We start from the raw sequence: 20,000 nt of genomic DNA on the forward strand, positions 1-20,000 counted from the left end.
ACCATCATCATCATCATCATCATCATCATCATCATCATCATCATCATCATCAGTCGTGTCACAGTCTGGGTATAGCTACAAATATTGACAATTTTTTTTTTAAACACATGGTGTTTTATGAAAAATAAAACAAAGCAAAAAAAAAGTTGTACTTGTACAGTTTAATCAAGACATTAAAAAATGAAAATATCGAAAAAGGTTATATTGTACGTATCCGTTTTTGGACTGAAGGATCTCCGAAAAAAAAATTCATTTAATTTGATCGAGTAGTTTTTTGTTTTGTTTTGTTTTGTTTTACAGCGGGAAAAAACACGTTTTTATGACGGCACGTTCAAGGCAGATATCTTTGAAATGTTTGAACATGCTACGGGGAGATAACTCAGTTTAAAGCGCCGACACTCCCTCCCCATCTTTAATACAAGCTTTTCTTCCTAAAAATCGAACCTTTTGCTCGGTATCATAACAAATTGTTTTCGCTGTAAAAAATAAAATAAAAATAAAAAAAATGATGAAATTAAGTGATTTTTTTCTGAGAACTTCATTCCATAACGATACGTACAATATAAACTGTTTCGATATTTCCATTTTTTTAATGTCTTGATTAAAATGTGCAAGTACAAAAATAATAAATTTTCGACTAATTGGCGTGTGCGAATGTATGTATGTTTTTCTCGCATAAACGTAACTTCAATTGCATTATTGACTATCATTATTATCATTATTAACTACTACTAGTGAAATCCGAGTTCTAGAGTTAACCGGAAAAGGAACCAAGAAACCCCGTATTATTCTTTTTATTTGTACGTTCGGGTTTCTTTTACAATGCACATTTGTATGAAAATGTGGTCAAAAACAAATATACAACAAATAAATGTTATCAAAAGCAACGTAAGTTACTCTTCTACCTATCTGAAAAAATAGTTAATGGTTTTACTCGCTTTAAAACGTTTATTCGATCCGAAGAACAAATAGTGTCGAACGTTAGGCGAGAACAAGAAAACTGGCTGCGAATCGACACCTAAATATTTGAAGCTTAAAATAAAAAATAAAATAAAATACTGTTAGAAACCCACCCAATAAATTTCACGGTAGCATTTATTGGATGGGTTTCTAACAGTATTTTGTATTTTTTTTATTTTTAAGTCATTATCGAGACTTCAAATTCGCGGTCATTTTTCTTGTTCTCACCTAACGCTAGACACTATTTGTTTTTCGAACCGAAAAAACGTCATAAAGCGAGTAAAACCATTAAAAACTTTTCCAGGTAGGTAGAAAAGCAGCTTATCTTGCCTTATATATATATATATATATATATATATATATATATATATATATATATATATATATACTATAATAATTATTAAATAACTACAGACACTAGTGTTTCATCCTTTCGGGAATCTTCAGTGCAGGGTGTTTAATACCAGTCGAACGATTCGAACCCCGCATCACGAGACATCTCTGGCTCGGTTTAGCGAAGACCCAATCCATATATATATATATATATATATATATATATATATATATATATATATATATAGAGAGAGAGAGAGAGAGAGAGAGAGAGAGAGAGAGATGTTTTTATATTCATATTAAAAACTCTCCGGGTAGGTTACGTAAACTATCCGAAGGTGTCGAAATAGCTAGTCAATGAAAAAAACACGCAGGATTGAGGGTACCAGATTGACAGTTCCTGGCTGCTGTTTCCGACTGATAGTACAGGTTCCCTAACTCTTTGGTAGCGCTTAGAGCGGCTGCTCCATCAACAGTTGTAAAATATTGGGATGTTTGTAGTGCAATGTCGCGCATGGAAAGGGACCCTGCACTCATTCCCGGTGGGCTTTCCTGAGGCCACAATCCTGTGGGTGAGGACAGCTGATGGTCTACTTGTATTGCATGTCTGGTATTCTGCACAACTACTTGTCCAGCACCCCCTCACTCATCTACCCTAACTGAAACTTTTAAATAAAATAAAATGAAATGACAGCTCAAGCAAAAGTTACGTTTAAACCAGGACCAAACTCAAAGAAAACCAACCTGCCTCCTCCCTTGAGGCTTGCATTTACTAATATCCGCGGGCTTAGAACTAACTTAGATGATGTTGAGTCATTTCTCCTTGTAAACACCCCGGATATCTTAGCATTAAGTGAAACTAACCTTCACTCCTCCATTCCCTCTGACCACTTTAACATGCCTGGTTATCTCCCACTCTACCGTAAGGACTCGGACAGACATATGCATGGACTTGGAGTCTATATTCGAAACACCCTCCCCCTAACTAGAGAAATAAAACTAGAATCAGAGGGCCAGGCCTTTATGTGCTTCAGACTAAATATGCAACACAATATTAGCTACTTATATTTTCTCTACCGCTCTCCCTCAAACCAAGACTGTACCCTAATAAACAAAGTCTCAGACAGCATAGATATAGCACTCTCCCTCGATACTAGCGCACAAATACATGTATTTGGTGACTTCAATGTCCACCACAGTAACCGGCTAGGATTCTCAAATCACACAGACGTAGCTGGTAGCGCCACATATAGCTTCTCTATATCTCATTCCCTATCTCAAATGGTTACATTTCCGACACGTTTCCCAGACCAGCACGATCAACATGCCTCACTTCTAGATCTCTTTCTGACAACGGTTCCCAATGACTGTACAACAAATGCCCATAGCCCACTCGGGAATGCTGATCACGCTGTGATAATGGTAGAAATCAGCCTAAATTCTCGCCCTAAAACTGAAGACCCACTACTCAAAACAACGAGGTATTACAAAAAGGCTGATTGGGAAGCCATCAGGGAGCTCATCAGAGATGCCCCATGGCAAAATATCTTTACTCTTCCAGCGGAACAGTGTGCAAATGAGACAACTGAATGGTTCAAAACTGCTATTGAAGCACATGTTCCCGCACGGAAATACTATAGCAAGCCCCACTCCCCCCAATGGTTTACTTCTGCTTGTGCAGCTGCCATTTGTCAAAGGCAGCATGCGTTCCGCAGATTCAACCGACATAAGTCCAGCTCAAATAAACAGAAGTTTATAGAAGCTAGAAATAATTGTAAGAGAGTGATAGACACAGCTAAGTCAGATTACTCTGAAACCACCAGAAAGCGCATCGAAGCACAGAAATTAGGAACCCGGGATTTTTGGAAAATCTACAACAGCGTAGTTAATAATGGACAGTCAATTATTCCCCCACTAACAAACAATCATGAGGTTGCTTGCACGGCAACTGACAAGGCTAATCTGCTTGCCAGTCGGTTTGCCTCAAACTCCACACTGAACTCAGTACACCACTCACTCCCTGATTTTCCTCTGCGAACAGACGCCACACTTGACGATTTGAAAATCACCCCTTTTCAGGTACATGCTGTTATAAAAAACCTAGACACCTCTAAAGCATGTGGACCAGATCTCATCCCGGCTGTGCTATTAAAAAAATGCTCTGCCGAGGTTGCTCCAGTTCTGTCCAAACTTTACAATAAATGCCTTAACGAATCTTGTTTTCCCGACTGCTGGAAAACCGCCTCTGTGGTACCAGTCTTCAAGAATTCTGGTGAAAGAACTGACCCACTAAATTATCGCCCCATTAGCCTCCTCCCGCTTTTCGCCAAAATATTTGAGTCCTTAGTTAATCAAGTCCTAGTCCAGCACCTAACAGCTGCTAAACTCCTGACTGACAAACAATATGGATTCAGGCAAGCCCGTTCAACAGCAGATATCTTAACTGTAGTTTCTGAACGTATATACCGTTCATTGGATAAAACAGGGGAGGGTAGAGCGGTGGCCCTTGATATATCTAAGGCTTTTGACAGGGTATGGCACGATGGTCTTCTAAGGAAAATTAGATCATATGGAATCACTGGAAGAATTCATAACGTAATTAAATCCTTCTTAAGTAATAGAAAAATCAATGTTGTCCTCGACGGACGTACATCCAAACAATATGACATAAATGTGGGAGTGCCTCAGGGGTCTATCCTTGGACCTCTATTGTTCCTGATATTCATAAACGACCTCCCTGATAATATTGTTTCGGAGATGGGTATATTTGCCGATGACACCACTCTCTATAACAGATATGAGGGGAAAACAAATGAACACATATCCAAGAAAATGGCAGAAACACTAGAGGATGACCTCCAATCCGTAGTGGAATGGGGACAAAAATGGTTGGTCTCATTCAATGCTGCTAAGACTAAGCTTGTTTCCTTCAATAACTACAAGAAACCTTCTCTACCACCAATAGCAATGGCCAAGAACACATTGCCTGAAAGTACTTCTTTTAAACTCCTCGGCCTAACGTTTACAGGGAATATGAACTGGAATAGATACATTGAGAGCATTGCCAAGGCTGCTGCAAGGAAGGTTGGCTCTCTCTACCGTGCTAGAAAACTACTTACGCCTGCCAGTATCCTATACCTCTATAAGGCAACCATTCGCCCATGTATGGAGTACTGTTGTCACATCTGGGCTGGTGCATCTGCTGCTTGTCTCTTGCTCCTGGACAGGGTTCAAAAAAGAGTCGCCAACCTGATAGGTCCTGAACTGTCATCTAGGCTTCAACCTCTGTCCCATCGACGAGATGTTGCATCCCTCTGCCTGTTCTACAAATACTTTAATGGTGAATGCTCTGACGAACTGCAAACACTTGTACCTCCCCGACGTAACTACCCCCGACAAACCCGACAAGCTACTAAGTCTCATCCCTTTACAGTGGAGATCCCTAGGTGCAAGAAAGCCTTTTACTCCAATAGTTTCTTCCCCAGAACTGCGGGTCTTTGGAACTCCCTTCCGGGATTCTGCTTTCCCAACTGCAATGATATGCAGAAGTTCAAGTGTAATGTTAACAAACATCTTTCTACTCTTCTCCCTTCATAATGACCCCGCTAATTAATTCCCTAATAGTAGCCCCTGCTTCAAAGTGGCACTGTGCCTTGTTTGGGGTGAAAATTGAATAAAAATAAAAAAAAACAATCGGCAAAAGTGGTAAAAACATTGCCGAAAATTCAACAAATTTGTAAAAAAAATGATTAAAGTCGTCAACGTTTCAAGAAATATTTTGAAAACTGGTTGAAGTCGTCACATTAAATTGAGTTGGGTCAGATACCGCAGTCTTCAGTATCGAATATTGGAAGGAAATATTCATATAAGACAATCCCAGCCAAATAAAATTGCTCAATATACTAGATAGAGCAAATAAAATAGAGTTTATATGTCCAAATTTTAATTAAGAAAAGTTAAATTTCAAAATAAAATTTAAAATTTAATGTTTGAACCAAGGAATGCAATATTCAAATTAATGTCCTTAATCCATGGATTTTCAATGCAAAGGAACAATTCTAACAAAATACTAATATTGGTACACCATTCTTACAATAATGCATCGTAATTTTTTCAAGGATTACTTCTGCAATTGGATACCAATGATCATATCCTTTTTATGCTTTCAACACAAAATCCCTTTCTCTATGTCCCTTAAAAGCATTTCATCTTTAATATTGTCTCTGCGTGTGTTATTTAGCATAATAATTGCGAACCAATATTAGTATTTCTCCACTGAGGAGGTGTACTTACATTGAAAATTCATGGATTAAGGAAATTAATTTAAACATTGTATTCTTTGGTTCAAACATTAAATTTTCAATTTTACTTTGACAATTGACTTTTCTTAATTGAAATTTAAACATAGACTCTCTCTCTCTCTCTCTCTCTCTCTCTCTATATATATATATATATATATATATATATATATATATATATATATATATATATATATATATATATATATATGGAAGTGGGGAGGGTTAAGAAGTCAAATTATTTGCCTCCTTGAGACTCGCGCATTATTATTATTATTATTATTTTTTTTTTTTTTTTTGTAGTATTCCCTCCTCGGCTTCGACCTTCATTATAAATATCGATTTTCTTCTTTTTAGCGTTTTTATTTTTATTCTCTTCCCTGTGAAAATAATCTCCTGTCAGTCTGCAAGGAATTGGTTTCATATGGCAAACAATTTCAGAAAACAGAGAAAACAGCAAGAATGAAGTTACTTGAGGGGGTGGGGAGAAACTGCTAGACATTTCTCTTAAATATCCAGACAGGTAGGAATAAACATTTTGAGAGTGAAAAGGAGAGGTTGATAGAACGGGTGTGATGGGGTGCTTTTCCATTTACGGATCTCTCCTTAACAAAATTCCGAAATATGCATTTTCTCCCCCTTCACATATCCTCCTCCTCCTCCTTTCCCTTTTCCTCCCCCTCTTCTGTCGTCTCTTATGACTGCTGCTGCTGATTGTTTATTTGTTTCTTAAGCAAGTCGGACTTCTGCATAGAGCTCACCAAGGTCGTGCCTCGGGAATGGCTAGTCTACAGTTCTTTCTGTTGATCGCAGCTATTCGTTAAATCTGCAATATTGCAGTCGTTTACTGCCAACACTGAGAATAGAAACGCTCAGTGGTTGTATGCGAAGCCAGGGAAAGTTTGGCCCAGAACATACAAAGGAATGACATAGACGAAACGTTGATAATTTTATACTTTTGGTTTGCGTTTCCATCACACAAACGTCTCTGCATGTGACATGCAGAGGCAGAGGCGACCAGATGACGACAGATCCTAATATCGATTCCTTGAAATTCCGAAATAAACAAGCATGTTTGTCCTCCTTCCCATATCCTCTTCCGCCGCCTCTTTTGACTGCTTGCGACTCAGTCGAACTTCTGCACAGAGCTTACGAAGATCGTTCCTCGCGATTGCCTCATTCTTTCTTATTGCAATATTGAAAGTGTGGTTATAGTTAGCTAACGTATTTCCTAAATTCCAGCGTGGCTGCTACCGGAAGCGATGACAAGGCAAATCAGTTCCTTCACTTTTATTCTCCTTCAGTATTTCTATTGTGAAGTGATTTATTGAAATAAGAAAAGGACATTGAAAAATATACAATAAAAATTAAAATTATAAAGTCTTTATTTGCACTTTTGATAACAAATATTTTAATAAGTTTTTATTTTATTCGAAATTTTATAATAAATATATGTTTATAAAATTATAAAAATATTTTTTTATTTTAAAACTAAAAGTTTTTAATTCGAATTGATATAATCACTATATGTTTATGAAAGTATAAACATAAAAAGGAAGATCGGAAAAAAAAATGAGAAAAAAAATGAGTACAAAGGAGATATAAGCGTGGAACTGACTTGCCTTGTCACCATTTCCGGTAGCACTTCGTCGGAAATTAGAAAGTACGTTTGCTGATTATAGCCGAAAGTGTTTACCTCCAATGCCGAGAACAGCATGGTTGCATGCGATGTCGGGGAAGGTTTGGCCAAGAATATTCAAAGGAATGGTGCAAAGATAACATTGTCACTTTCATTCTATTAATGTGCGATGCTGCACTTGACAAAGGCAAATATAACCAGAGGACGACGGGTTCTAATGCCGACGCCTGAATCTTCATCAGGTCCTTGTTTGTCAGGTAGGTAGTGCGTCATTTCTTTACATGTTCTGGGACAAACCTTCCCAGGCTTAGTGGATGCTTTTAATGTCGGAAAAGGAATGGCATAGACGGAACGTCAATTCTTTTGATTTGCGATTCTATGACAAACACGTCTATTCTTTTGATTTGCTTGCCACGTGCAAAATTAGAGACGACCAGATGACGACAGATCGTGATACCAATTTCTCTTGGAGTCTTGTAAGCTAAGGTGTGGTCCTAATATCGTTCGCTACAAACCTGTTCGATGAATGACCATGAATGGAGATCCAGGCGGCATAGCTCTAACGGTTATCATGTTGCCACCTCCCATACCACAGTAAGGAAAAGTTGGAATTTAGGGGGATCGTGCTGTTGTTGCTGTTGTGCGAATCAGACTTCTACACAGAGGAAACTCTATACAGAAGTCCGAATCGCTCAACAGATGCTGCACTTCAATTTCTTGTTCACTGTCAGTGGAGGAGAAATCCTTCACGACTGAGACAATTTTTTATTTTTGTTCCTTTTCTCCACGTTAAAAAACGACCCTGGTGTCTAACTCTGTCCCGTGGGGAGGCATAGTAAATAGGAATAACAGCAACAACAACAAAAACCCCTAAAACCCAACCCTTCCTGACTGTAGTAGCCACCTGCTAGTGTCAGAGCTCTGCTGCCTGGAACTCTGATTTCTGGTATGGTCACTCATGACCATGACTATGGTTTTGCATGAAGTTACCCTCGTTGTCCATAGCTATTGATTATGCACGTAAGATTACTGGGGTTTTTTTTTTTTTTTTTTTACTCCTGATACCAAGAGAAGCAATGCTCAGCAGTTGCATACAAAGTCAAGGAAGGTTTCGTCCAGAACACACAAAGGAGGAATGATGGTTGCACATGTGCAAAAACAACATCGTTATCTGCAGTTCTGCACCTGAAACGTTTTTGCTTGCCACATGCAGAGTCATGGACGACCAGAAGACAACGGATCTTGGTGTTAACTCGGTCTAAATTTTTACCAGGCCCCTGTAAGTCGGGTTATGGTCCTAATACCGTTTAGTACCAAACCTGTTCGTCATGAGTATCCCTGTGAGGAATCAGAATGTCAGGCAACATAATTCTAGGCGGTTGGGCAACAACATCATTAGATAATTGGAAACAGTGGGTTAAACGGGCAAAAGATTACTTAAGAAAACTTGATTTTTCAAGAAGATGGCTCGATAAGTATTTGTTTGCATTAGACTTTAAGACAATCATGTTGTAGTCATTTAGAAAGCAGGTTCGTGGTTTATTGTTCCACAGATGTGACGTTTGTTCTATATAAAAAAAAAACTTTGTTCATGGAAGTCCCGTTTGTTTGTTGTTTTTCCTTGTTTTTCTTTTTTGTTTGTTTTTCTTCTGAGGGTGTTTTTTTTGTCTTTGTTTTTGTTTTTTCTTTTTTCTTTTTTTTTTGCGGAAAGAGAAAAAAGGGAAAGTTTTTGCTGTGGTTGATTATGGCTAGACGAGGTCGTCTGTAATTGTTTAGTGCGATTTGCTTATGTGAGCTTCATCTTAATATTTCGACTGTTTTCATCATTGTTATTCTTCATAGTGTGTCACGTCTCCTCTGATTCCAATTTATTATCGTATTTTATCCAGGGTTTAATAAGCTGTTTCCATATTTTTTCTATCATTATAGTAATGCTGTAATGTCCTTGCCTGTCTGATCAGTCTATTCCATTATTCAACGTGTATATTCCTTCGTATTATTTGGATTCATCGGGCCACTGTTCTCATCTTGAGTGTTATTTTCATAAGGTTTCGGTCAATGTAACCTCTGACTTTTTTCAGGTGTATCTCGTCGAACTCGGGAATCTTTCTTGCGAACTTTGGAATAGGCACGGAATTTTGAATGGAACCCTTTATTTAATTCATGGAAGTAGCATGCATTTGTTCCGTTAACCATTACTAGGTAAAAGTAATTTGCAATTGTATTTTGAGTGTCGCCTGCACTTCAACCTCAAGAGGAGTGAAACTTACAACTGAATTTTATCAAGTACTTTGTGCACTACACCACGAGTTCTTGCAAACATCAACACACTTACGAGTATATTGCTTGTCGACTATTATCATGTCTGATAATCTAGCTTGGATTAGTTTGTATTTGTATTTCATGTCTTCCATTTAGCATCATTACTTCCGGTTTATATTTGCACCATTTGTTCGTATACTCAAACTGTAATCGTTTGCACAGTTCCCAGTTGACTCGATTTCCAACCCAGTCATATTTACTTTTATATTTCTTTTGAATCATGTTCACTTATGCTTTGATTGATTGTTTCGTCTCTTTTTATCCATACTCTACATTTGCTTTTTTTTTTAATTTTTATCTATCTTAACTTTTGCATAATCAGTTTTATTCGCGTTATTTTTACTACAGTTTCCGTTTCTCTTTTCAAGTGCTTTTTTTCTCAATCGCGTTAATCTTGGCTCGTCTTTTCTATATTCCATATTCTTGTTTTCTCGCCTTTTGTTTCTTGTTTCTCTGTTCTTTGATTTCTTGATTTATATATATGAAGACTCATCAGTATTGAATATTGTGTAGACGATACAATTAAAGAAGTAGAGAAATACATAACACAAAATATAGAAAGACTAATTATCGCTGTCACAAAAGCAAGCTTCCACCGGGCAACGCCGGTTAATAGGTTAATAGGTCCTGCTACTATATATATATATATATATATATATATATATATATATATATATATATATATATATATATATATATATAAACAAATATTATTGAATAGCACGGAGTTATTCTGTTTTACAATTTTCCTTTTTATCTTCTCGAATCTCCGAATAGTCCTTTTTGTGTTCTTCTCGAAATTGTATGTGTTGGATCCATAATCGCGAGCGCTTTCGACAGAAGTACTTCTATCATCCTCAGGCATATTGTAGAAATAAATGAAGAAATTGTTTTTAAAATTACGTATATATACATTTTTTCCTAGTCACGTGGTCGCTTGTTACAAGTTAGGTGGGCGAACTTTTTTTTTTTTTACATATATTAAATAAATTTATATATACATATTCAAAAATTTATCCCAAACATTTCAAAACGTTCCGGCTCCACTCATAACTAATATTATTTATTTGAGGCTTCTTTGTTTCAATGTACAATGCTTCGAGTATTCTTAGCCTATTTACATTTCTCTCACTCTGCAATACTCTTGTATTTTCTACCATAATTCTTCGAAATTCCGAATGGTGGCAGCCATGTCCCTTCAAATGTTGTGATATGGAGCTAGAGTCAGAGAGGTGGAGAGTCAATCTTCGCGACAATGTGTTAGTTGTTGAACCAGTGTAGCTACTAATATTGGAGATACACTCTCCTGTTGGGCAGCTAAATTTGTAAACTACAACAGGTCATTTGTTTGCGAAATGTTGTTTTTCATTACAAGGCTTGTTGTCTGTATTTTTTTATAATATATAATAAATTTTATTTTTTAATTATTTTTGGGAGCCACATATCTACGGATTATATTTTTAAGAATACTCTCATCGATTGTTGAGTTCTTGTGTAACTGGTTACGGTAATATATATTAACAGGTTGATAATTTTCTTGAATATTACTAATTTGATTCAAATTACTAATCGCTAATTTTATTTCTTTATCTACAAGAGAGTTAGAGAACTGATTATTTACTAAAACTTGTTTTATATTTTTTAATTCATTAAAGAATATTTTTTGTTTGAGGAAATCACCTTTGCACGATGTATAAGATTCCTTATTATATTCGTTTTATAACGGAATGGACATTCACTTTTAAAATTTAAAATACAGGAATTGACGAATGTAGGTTTTTTAAAAACGGAGGTGATAAATTCATCGCTACTAGAGTCAATAAGAACATCTTTTTTTTTTAATTAAAAAATTTTTTTTTTATTATTACATTTTCACCCCAAACAAGGCAAATGGCCACTTTGGTGTAGGGGGCTACTATCAGGGGCAACAACTACTGGGGTACTATGTAGGGATTTGGGCAGCAAGATGTCGGTTCACGTTACACTTGAACTTCTGCACGTCAGTACTGTTGGGGAAGCAGGGACCTGGAATGGAATTCCAGAGTCTAGCGGTTCTGGGGAAGAAACTATTGGAGTAAAAAGATCTTTTCCATCTAGGGATCTCTACAGTGGGGGAGGGATTTAGCAGCCTGTCGGGTTTGTCGAGGGTGCTCACGTCGTGGGGGCACAAGTGATTGCAGTTCGTCAGAGCATTCACCATTAAAATACTTGTAGAAAAGACAGAGGGATGCAACATTTCGTCGATGGGACAGAGGCTGAAGCTTAGATGCCAGTTCAGGGCCTATCAGGTTTGAGACTCTCTTTTGAACCTTGTCAAGGAGCGAGAGACTAGTAGCAGATGCACCAGCTCAGATGTGACAGCAATACTCCATACATGGGCGAATGGTGGCCTTATAGAGGTACAGGATACTTTCGGGTGTTAGTAGTTTTCTAGCACGGTAGAGAGAGCCCACCTTTCTTGCAGCGGCCCTGGCAATGCCTTCAATGTAATTGCTCCAAGTCATGTTTCCTGTGAACGTTCGGCCAAGGAGTTTGAAAGATGTACTCTCAGATAAAGAGTCGTTGGCCATTGCTATAGGTGGTAGAGAGGGTTTCTTGTAATTATTGAATGAAACTAGTTTGGTTTGGCAGCATTGAACGCGACCAACCACTTTTGTCCTCATTCCACCACAGATTGGAGGTCATCCTCTAGTATTTCTGCCATTTCTTTAGAAATGTGTTCATTCGTTTTCCTGTCGTGCCTGCCATAGAGTGTAGTGTCATCAGCATATATACCCATCTCAGAGGCAATTTTGTCGGGAGGTCATTTATGAATATCAGGAACAATAGAGGTCCAAGGAGAGAACCCTGGGGCACCCCCGTATTTATATCATATTGTTTAGATATACGACCGTCGAGGATAACCTGGATTTTTCTCTTATCTAAGAAGGATTTAATTATGTTAAGTATTCTACCAGTGATACCGTATGATCTAATTTTCCTGAGGAAACCCTCATGCCATACCCTGTCAAAAGCCTTAAATATATCTAGAGCTACCGCTCTGCCCTCTCCCGCTTTGTCCAGTGAATGGTATATAGGTTCAGAGATCACAGTTAGGATGTCTGCTGTGGAACGGGCTTGTCTAAATCCATATTGTTTGTCAGTCAGAAGTTTAGCATCTGTAAGGTGATGGACTAGAGCATGGTTAATTAAGGTCTCAAATATTTTGGCAAAAAGTGGGAGGAGGCTAATGGGGCAATAATTTGACGGGTCAGTCCTTTCGCCAGAATTCTTGAATACTGGTACCACAGAAGTAGTTTTCCAACAGCCCGGAAAGCATGATTCATTAAGGCATTTGTTGTAGAGTTTGGAGAGAACTGGAGCTACTTCGGCTGAGCACTTTTTAATAGCACAGCTGGGATAAGATCGGGTCCACATACTTTTGAAGTGTCAAGGTTTTTTATGATAGCATGCACCTGAGCAGGGGTGGTTTTCAGATCGTCTAGCGTGGCGTCTGTCCGCATAGGAAAGTCAGGTAGGGGGTGGTTGGAAGGGTCCAGTGTGGAGTTTGAGGCAACCCGACTGGCAAGCATGTTAGTCTTTTCGGTTGCTGAGGAGACTACCTCGTGATTGTTGGTTAGTGGGGGAATTGTTGATTGCCCATTATTTACTACACTGTTGTAGATTTTCCAGAAGTCTCGAGTTCCTAGTTTTTGTGCTTCGATGCGCTTTTTAGTGGTTTCCGTAAATTCTCTCTTAGCTGTCGCTATTTCTTTCTTAACGTTATTTCTAGCTTCTATATACTTCAGTCTGTTTGAACTGGACTTATGTCGGTTAAACCTACGGTGTGCATGCTGCTTTTGAGCAATGGCAGTTGCGCAAGTCGACATAAACCATTGGGGAGAGCGGGGCTTACTATAAAATTTCCCCATGGGAACATGCGCTTCGATTGCAGTTTTGAACCAGTCAGTGGTCTCGTTTGCACACTGTTCAGCAGGGAGAGAAAAAATATTTCTCCATGGGGCATCTCTGATTAGTTCCCTGATGGCTTCCCAGTCAGCCTTTTTATAATATCTCGTTGTTTTGAGCACTGGCTCTTCAGTTTTGGGTCTAGAGTTTAGGGCGATTTCAACCATTATCACTACATGATCAGCGTTCCCGAGTGGGCTGTGGGCTTTCGTTATGCAGTCATCGGGAACTGTGGTCAAAAACAGATCTAGAAGTGATGTGTGTTGTTCTTCCTGGTCAGGGAAACGGGTTGGAAACGTAACAATTTGTGATAGTGAGTGAGATATAGTGAAGCTATGAGTTGTGCTGCCCGCTGCATCTGTGTAAATAGAGAATCCAAGCCAGTTTTTGTGGTAGACATTAAAGTCACCAAATACATGTATTTGTGCCTAGTGTCGAGGGACAGTGCCGTGTCTATGCTGTCAGAGACTTTGTTTATTATGGTGCAGTCCTGAGTCGAGGGAGAGCGGTAGAGAAAATAATAGTAGCCTAATATTGTGTTGCATGTTTAGTCTAAAGCACATAAAGGCTTGATCATCTGTTTCTAGGTTTTTTTCTCTAGTCAGGGGGAGGGTATTACGAATGTAAACTCCAAGTCCGTGCATGTGTCTGTCAGAGTCCTTACGGCAGAGTTGGAGATATCCAGGCATGTTAAAGTGGTTAGAGGGGATGGAGGAGTGTAGGTTAGTCTCACTTAGTGCTAAGATATCCGGGGTATTTGTTAAGAGAAATGCTTCAACATTAGCTAAATTAGTTCTAAGCCCACGGATATTTGTGAATGCAAGCCTCAAGGGAGGAGGCAAGTTGAATTTGTTTGTCCCTAAGACTGGTTTAAGCTTATTTTTAGATTGTACTGTCGTCATATTTTTTTTTAAGAGTTTCGGTTTAGGTAAGGGGGAGCTAAACAAGAGGTTATGCAGAGCATCAGACATGCATCACAAGTAGACCATCGGCTGACCTTTCTCCAATTAGGATTGTGGCCTCAAGAAAGCCCACCGGGGATGAGTGCAGGGTCCCTTTCCATGCGCATCATGGCACTACAAACAACCCAATATTATTCAACTGTTGATGGAGCAGCCGCTCTAAGTGCTTCCAAAGAGTTAGGGCACCTGTACTACCAGTCGGGAACAGCAGCCAGGAACTGTCAATCTGGTACCCTCAACCCATTAGAAGGTCAACCCAATCTAATTGCTCAGGCATATATCATACTAAAGCACTCCCAAATGTCCAGTTTTAGGGGTGGAGTGTGCTGGGAATGGGGAAAAACGGCGTTCGTTGCCCTAGCCAGGAAACAAGATCTACCGCTGGGTGTTTCTGTCTAATCACTGAGATAGTGTCTCTGCGCTTGACTAATAGGCAAAGAAGGAGTATGGAAGCCGGGCGATAAACAGAACCTATCTACTCCTTAAGCAATTTAGGTTTGCAAACCGGTGAATTTGTTTGAGTCACCAGCTCTAGGAACCAGCTCTAAAAACGAGATTTTATTAGTAGTACTTAGTTCATATGTAAAGTTAGGAACTGAATTATTCTGAAAGATATCCTTTAAATATTCTATTTCCTCTGTGTCGATTATGGATCCAACATATACAATTTCGAGAAGAACACAAAAAGGACTATTCAGAGATTGGAGAAGATAAAAGGAAAATTGTAAAACAGAATAATTCCGTGCTATTCAATAATATTTGTCTAAATGAGAAAATGCTGCCTAAATATACACAATATATATATATATATATATATATATATATATATATATATATATATATATATATAGTGAAATTTTTATCTCTGTATGCATCGATGTGTGTATATTTCCCTACCAAATTACTCTGTCAATTTTCAGTCTACGAACTCGAGATTTAATATGAGAGGTATTGAGATTTGGGAAAATCTTTTTAATCAGTTTTTGGCCAGAAATTTGCCTGCCAAGAGGTCGAAGTTCAACGACTTGACTTTTGAAAACTCTACCAAACTCCTCCGCCAATTTTGGCTCTAAACACTTGGAATTTTAGATGTAAGTTACTTGGACATGGATCAAACTTTTTAATTTGATTTGAGCCCAAAACAATAAATGCTAAAGGGCCAAAATTGGGGCCATAGTCTTAAAAAATTTTACCTCTGCGGTCTCTACCAAATTACTCAGCCAATTTTTGGGCTGAGCATTTGAAATTTTACATAAAGCGTATTCAGACATAGCGCAAGCTTTTTAATCGGTTTATGGCCAACAATTTGGCTGCAAATGGGGTCAAAGTTCAAAAGATTTTACCTTTACGATCTCTAGCAAACTATTAAGCCAATTTGGAGTCTGAACATTTGAAATTTTACATAAAGCATATTCAGACATGCTACAAGCTTTTTAATCAGTTTTTGGGCGAAATTGTGGCTGCTAAGAGGTCAAATTTGAAAGAGTTGACCTTTATCAACCATTATATATATATATATATATATATATATATATATATATATATATATATATATATATATATATATATATATATATAAAGTTAGTAACAGTACATAGGGCCCGAGCAAAACCGGGCTGATCTGATGATATATATAATCAAACGCTTTCTCCTGAACTATAAATTCAAACGGATTCTTTTAATCAGATGCCAACATATTGTATAAGTAAGATCTTTCTACTCTTATGACTTTTAAAGTACAACACAATAGTATGATAAATATCAATGACTTTTCTTGTCAAATTTCAAAATAATTCAATGTAATTTGACAATTGTTTTGCGCACAAATAAAAAATCAGGAATAAACACAATTACCAGGATATTTCGTTCATGCGTTTCATCAGAAGATTATATCACTTCCCGAGAAAAATCGTCACTGAAATTTAAAATACCATCTTTACTAATATACGCTCTATTGTTAAATGCTAACATTAACTGAGCTTTTATCTCCTTAAAATATACATGCACGAATATATATTTCTATGCATTATATATACCAAACTCTTTCGACAATTTTCTGTCTAAACACTTGAAATCTTAGATATAGGTTTCTTGGACATGGATCTAACTTAATAACTTGATTTAAGCCCAAATCAATAAATTTTAAGGGGTCATCATAGGGGTCAACGTTTAAAAAATTGACCGCTTTTTTTTGGGGGGGGGGGCTCAAAATATACCTCCAAATACCCGGGCAACGCCGGACACCCATGCTAGTACGTATATATTTCTGTTTAATCTATCAATCTATCTATCTGTCTATGTGTGTGTATGTGTGTGTACATTTCCCTACGCAATAACTCTGTCAATTTTTAATCTACAGACTCGAAATTTGATATACAAGGCACTGAGATTCGGGAAAATCGATGTGATACGTTTTCGGCCATAAATTTGGCGATTAAGGGGTCAAAGTTCAACGATTTGACCTTTGAGAACTCTACCAAACTCCTCCGACAATTTTGGGTCTAAACACTTGAAATTTTAGATATAGGGTCCTTACACATGGATCTAACTTAATAACTCAGGTTGAGCCCAAAACAATAAATTTTAAGGGGTCATAATAGGGGTCAAAGTTTTAAAAAATTGACCGCTTCTTTTTTTTTTTTTTTGCTCAATATACACCTCCAAATACCCGGGCAACGCCGGACACCCATGCTAGTATATATATATATATATATATATATATATATATATATATATATATATATATATATAATCGTAAATATCACTGAAAATTTGTCTGCATATTTTTTGTTTTAATCTATTTTAAGTTCTTTTTCGAGTTGCAAAGTGAAATTTGCCGATGTATCTGCCGTAATTCGTGTTGGGTTCTAGTACTTTCAGATCATTTTCAGGTCTCGTTATCAGATAAAGAACGTGCATCCTCATCTGTGTAATTGCAGTTTTTGATGAGAACGTTGTGATAGTAGAGTGTGGCAGCGATTGTGTTTTCTTTTCGTCTCTCTTGTTGTACTCTTTTTTGCAATAAACATTTATTTATTTCTTATACTAACACGCTACTCTTTCTACTTGATAAGAACCTTGTCTATTTTAAGTCTTTATCAACTGTGCAACAAAATTTAATGTTTTTCCATTTTTTTGCTTTGTTTGTAGCCGTGAAAAATGCCGTTCAAGCCGGTTCAACAGGCCAAGTGCCCAAAATGTAGCAAGTCAGTCTACGCAGCAGAGGAGAGGCTTGCTGGGGGTTACAAATTCCACAAAGGCTGTTTTAAGTGTGGTAAGTAAATACAAACACAAGAGCACCCTTCCCAAGAATCCAATCTTCAAATTCTTCGTCTTGACATTCCCAGATAGCATAAATTCGTATAAGTAGATAAAATATGCTACCAAATCAACCACAAAGAAATTAGGCTCCCTCTACCGGGCTAGAAAACTTCTCCCGCCAGCCATTATCGTATATCTTTGTCACACTATGTTCGACTAGTGTCGTTGAGTGCTGGGACGGGGCAGGAAATGATAAAGGGTAGGTGATAAATAACATAGCATTTTTTTTTTTAAACAATGGACGGTGAGTCGAACAAAGGAGTCAGAGGCAAAGTTTAAATTCAGGTTGTGACGAGTTACCAGGAGATCAAATGACCGATAGATAGAAAAAGATAGACTGAGAACAAAGAATACGTCTGTAGATAGTTAAGGGGGTTACTGTGAGTTAGGAAAACAATAGTGACGACAGTCATTGAGTTTTTTACGACAGTCGTGAGTTGGGACTTAACGTGAGTCAGGGTTGAGAGTTCAGTTGACTACAGTTGAAGATAGATCGTGGCTGGGGTCAGATCGATAAAGCTTTGGGAGATAGGGAAATGAACTGACGGCAACAGCCTCGACAGGACGTAAGTGTAGAAGCACACACCCAGAGTCCAACCGACATATATATGAAGCATCAGAGTCGGTGTTTTTTCTTGTTTTCCCATGTTTATTTTATTTTTATACTCGTGAAAAAAAAAAGCACAGCACACAGCGTTTGGGGTCGTCAGACTGTCGAGCGAGGTAGCACATGGTGACATATCTCTATAAAGCCACCATTTGCCTGGGCATGGAGTTTTGTTGCTACATCAAGGCTGGTGCACCAACTATTACCCTTTCCCTCTTGGAAAGGATGCAAAAAGAGTTTCTAAACTAATAATAAGTCCTGCACTATTTACCAACTTCCAATCCCTGTCACATCACTGGAGTATTGCGTCCTCGTGATTGTTTTACAAGTACTTCCATGAGATGTGCAACGATAAGCTTTCTGCATATGTACCGCTTCAATGTAACAAAAATACTCTCAACCCACCTAATAAGCATATATATATATATATATATATATATATATATATATATATATATATATATATATATATATATATATATATATCACGGCCATTCCGAGTAGAAGTCTGACAATGATGGAAGATTTTCAACTCTAATAGCTTCTTTCCTCAAACCTTTTGCTTTTGGAAATATCTCCTTCCTCCCTGACTTTACATGACTTCACTAATATGCATAAATTTAAATGTAAAGTGAACAAATATCTTATTGCTGACACCCTCACAGTCTCTTATAAATCTAGTCTTAATTACAGTAAACTCCATGGTTCAATGGCAATATGCCTTGTTTAAGGCGAACAAAAGTTTTAAAACAAATGAATAAATCTCCAATATGAATGAAGATATTTTAAAGGTGTTTATTTATCATTTTTTATAATTAGAATTTTTTAAAATCCCACTAAAATGTAAGCGATCGAAAATGATTTTCTCATATAACATTTTATAAATACCGCTTGCCAATTTCACAACAGGAAGCCACAATCAAGTATACTGCTTCTGTTACCAAACTGTTCATGCTTTCATAATCAGACGGAGTTTTGCACTTGCGGAGTGTATTTCAACCGAAATACATTGAACTTACTTTTCTGTGTGGATATTGGCTATATGATTTCATACCCTGACAACCTCAACTCTCTTTGGGGTCGTTCCATCATGTCCTCCTCATATACTTCTAACTGTACTTAAACACTACGCAGTACCATTCGTGGGTTGTTGTCACGTGATTATGCAGGTTGCCTTTCGCATGTTGGCTGTGGCATCACAGTTAAACGATTGAATAAAACCAGTCGTAGATTCGACATTAGAAATGTCGAACTTCGACATCGATGTCAGAGGTTCTTGAAACCCTTTTAAACATTTCCAAATTAAAATACGTAAAATAACATTAGAAATAAATGTTCCATCTTTTTTTCTTTCAAGTTGAATATTTTTATATTAACCGATCGAATTATCTACTATTTCTCTCTTTTCCTCTCATTTTCTCAATTTCTCTCTCTCTCACTCTTTCTCTCTCTCCCTTTCTCTCCTTTTCTCAATTTCTCTCTCTCTCACTCTATTTCTCCCTATCTCTCTCTGAGATATGAGTCATCAGAAGAATAAGAACTCATTAACTAAAAAAAAAAGAAAAAAAAAGGCATGATTATATAAATCCGTAAAGATCGGAAAAGTAGTT

The 20,000-nt window shown here is 37.5% G+C and overlaps 1 protein-coding gene across 1 annotated transcript in view; it reads left to right on the forward strand.

Annotated features, from left to right (window-relative positions):
* LOC145265400 (muscle LIM protein Mlp84B-like) overlaps positions 1-20,000 on the forward strand; it is a 45,511-nt gene that overhangs the window by 17,910 nt on the left and 7,601 nt on the right. The window contains exon 2 of the mRNA XM_080121222.1: positions 17,613-17,736. Coding sequence (XP_079977348.1) covers positions 17,622-17,736 — 115 coding nt within the window. The 5' untranslated portion in view covers positions 17,613-17,621. The remainder of the gene's footprint in view (positions 1-17,612; positions 17,737-20,000) is intronic.

This window comes from Euprymna scolopes, chromosome 40 (assembly GCF_053919585.1).
Source record: "Euprymna scolopes isolate OS-2025 chromosome 40, ASM5391958v1, whole genome shotgun sequence".
Lineage (NCBI taxonomy): Eukaryota > Metazoa > Mollusca > Cephalopoda > Sepiida > Sepiolidae > Euprymna > Euprymna scolopes.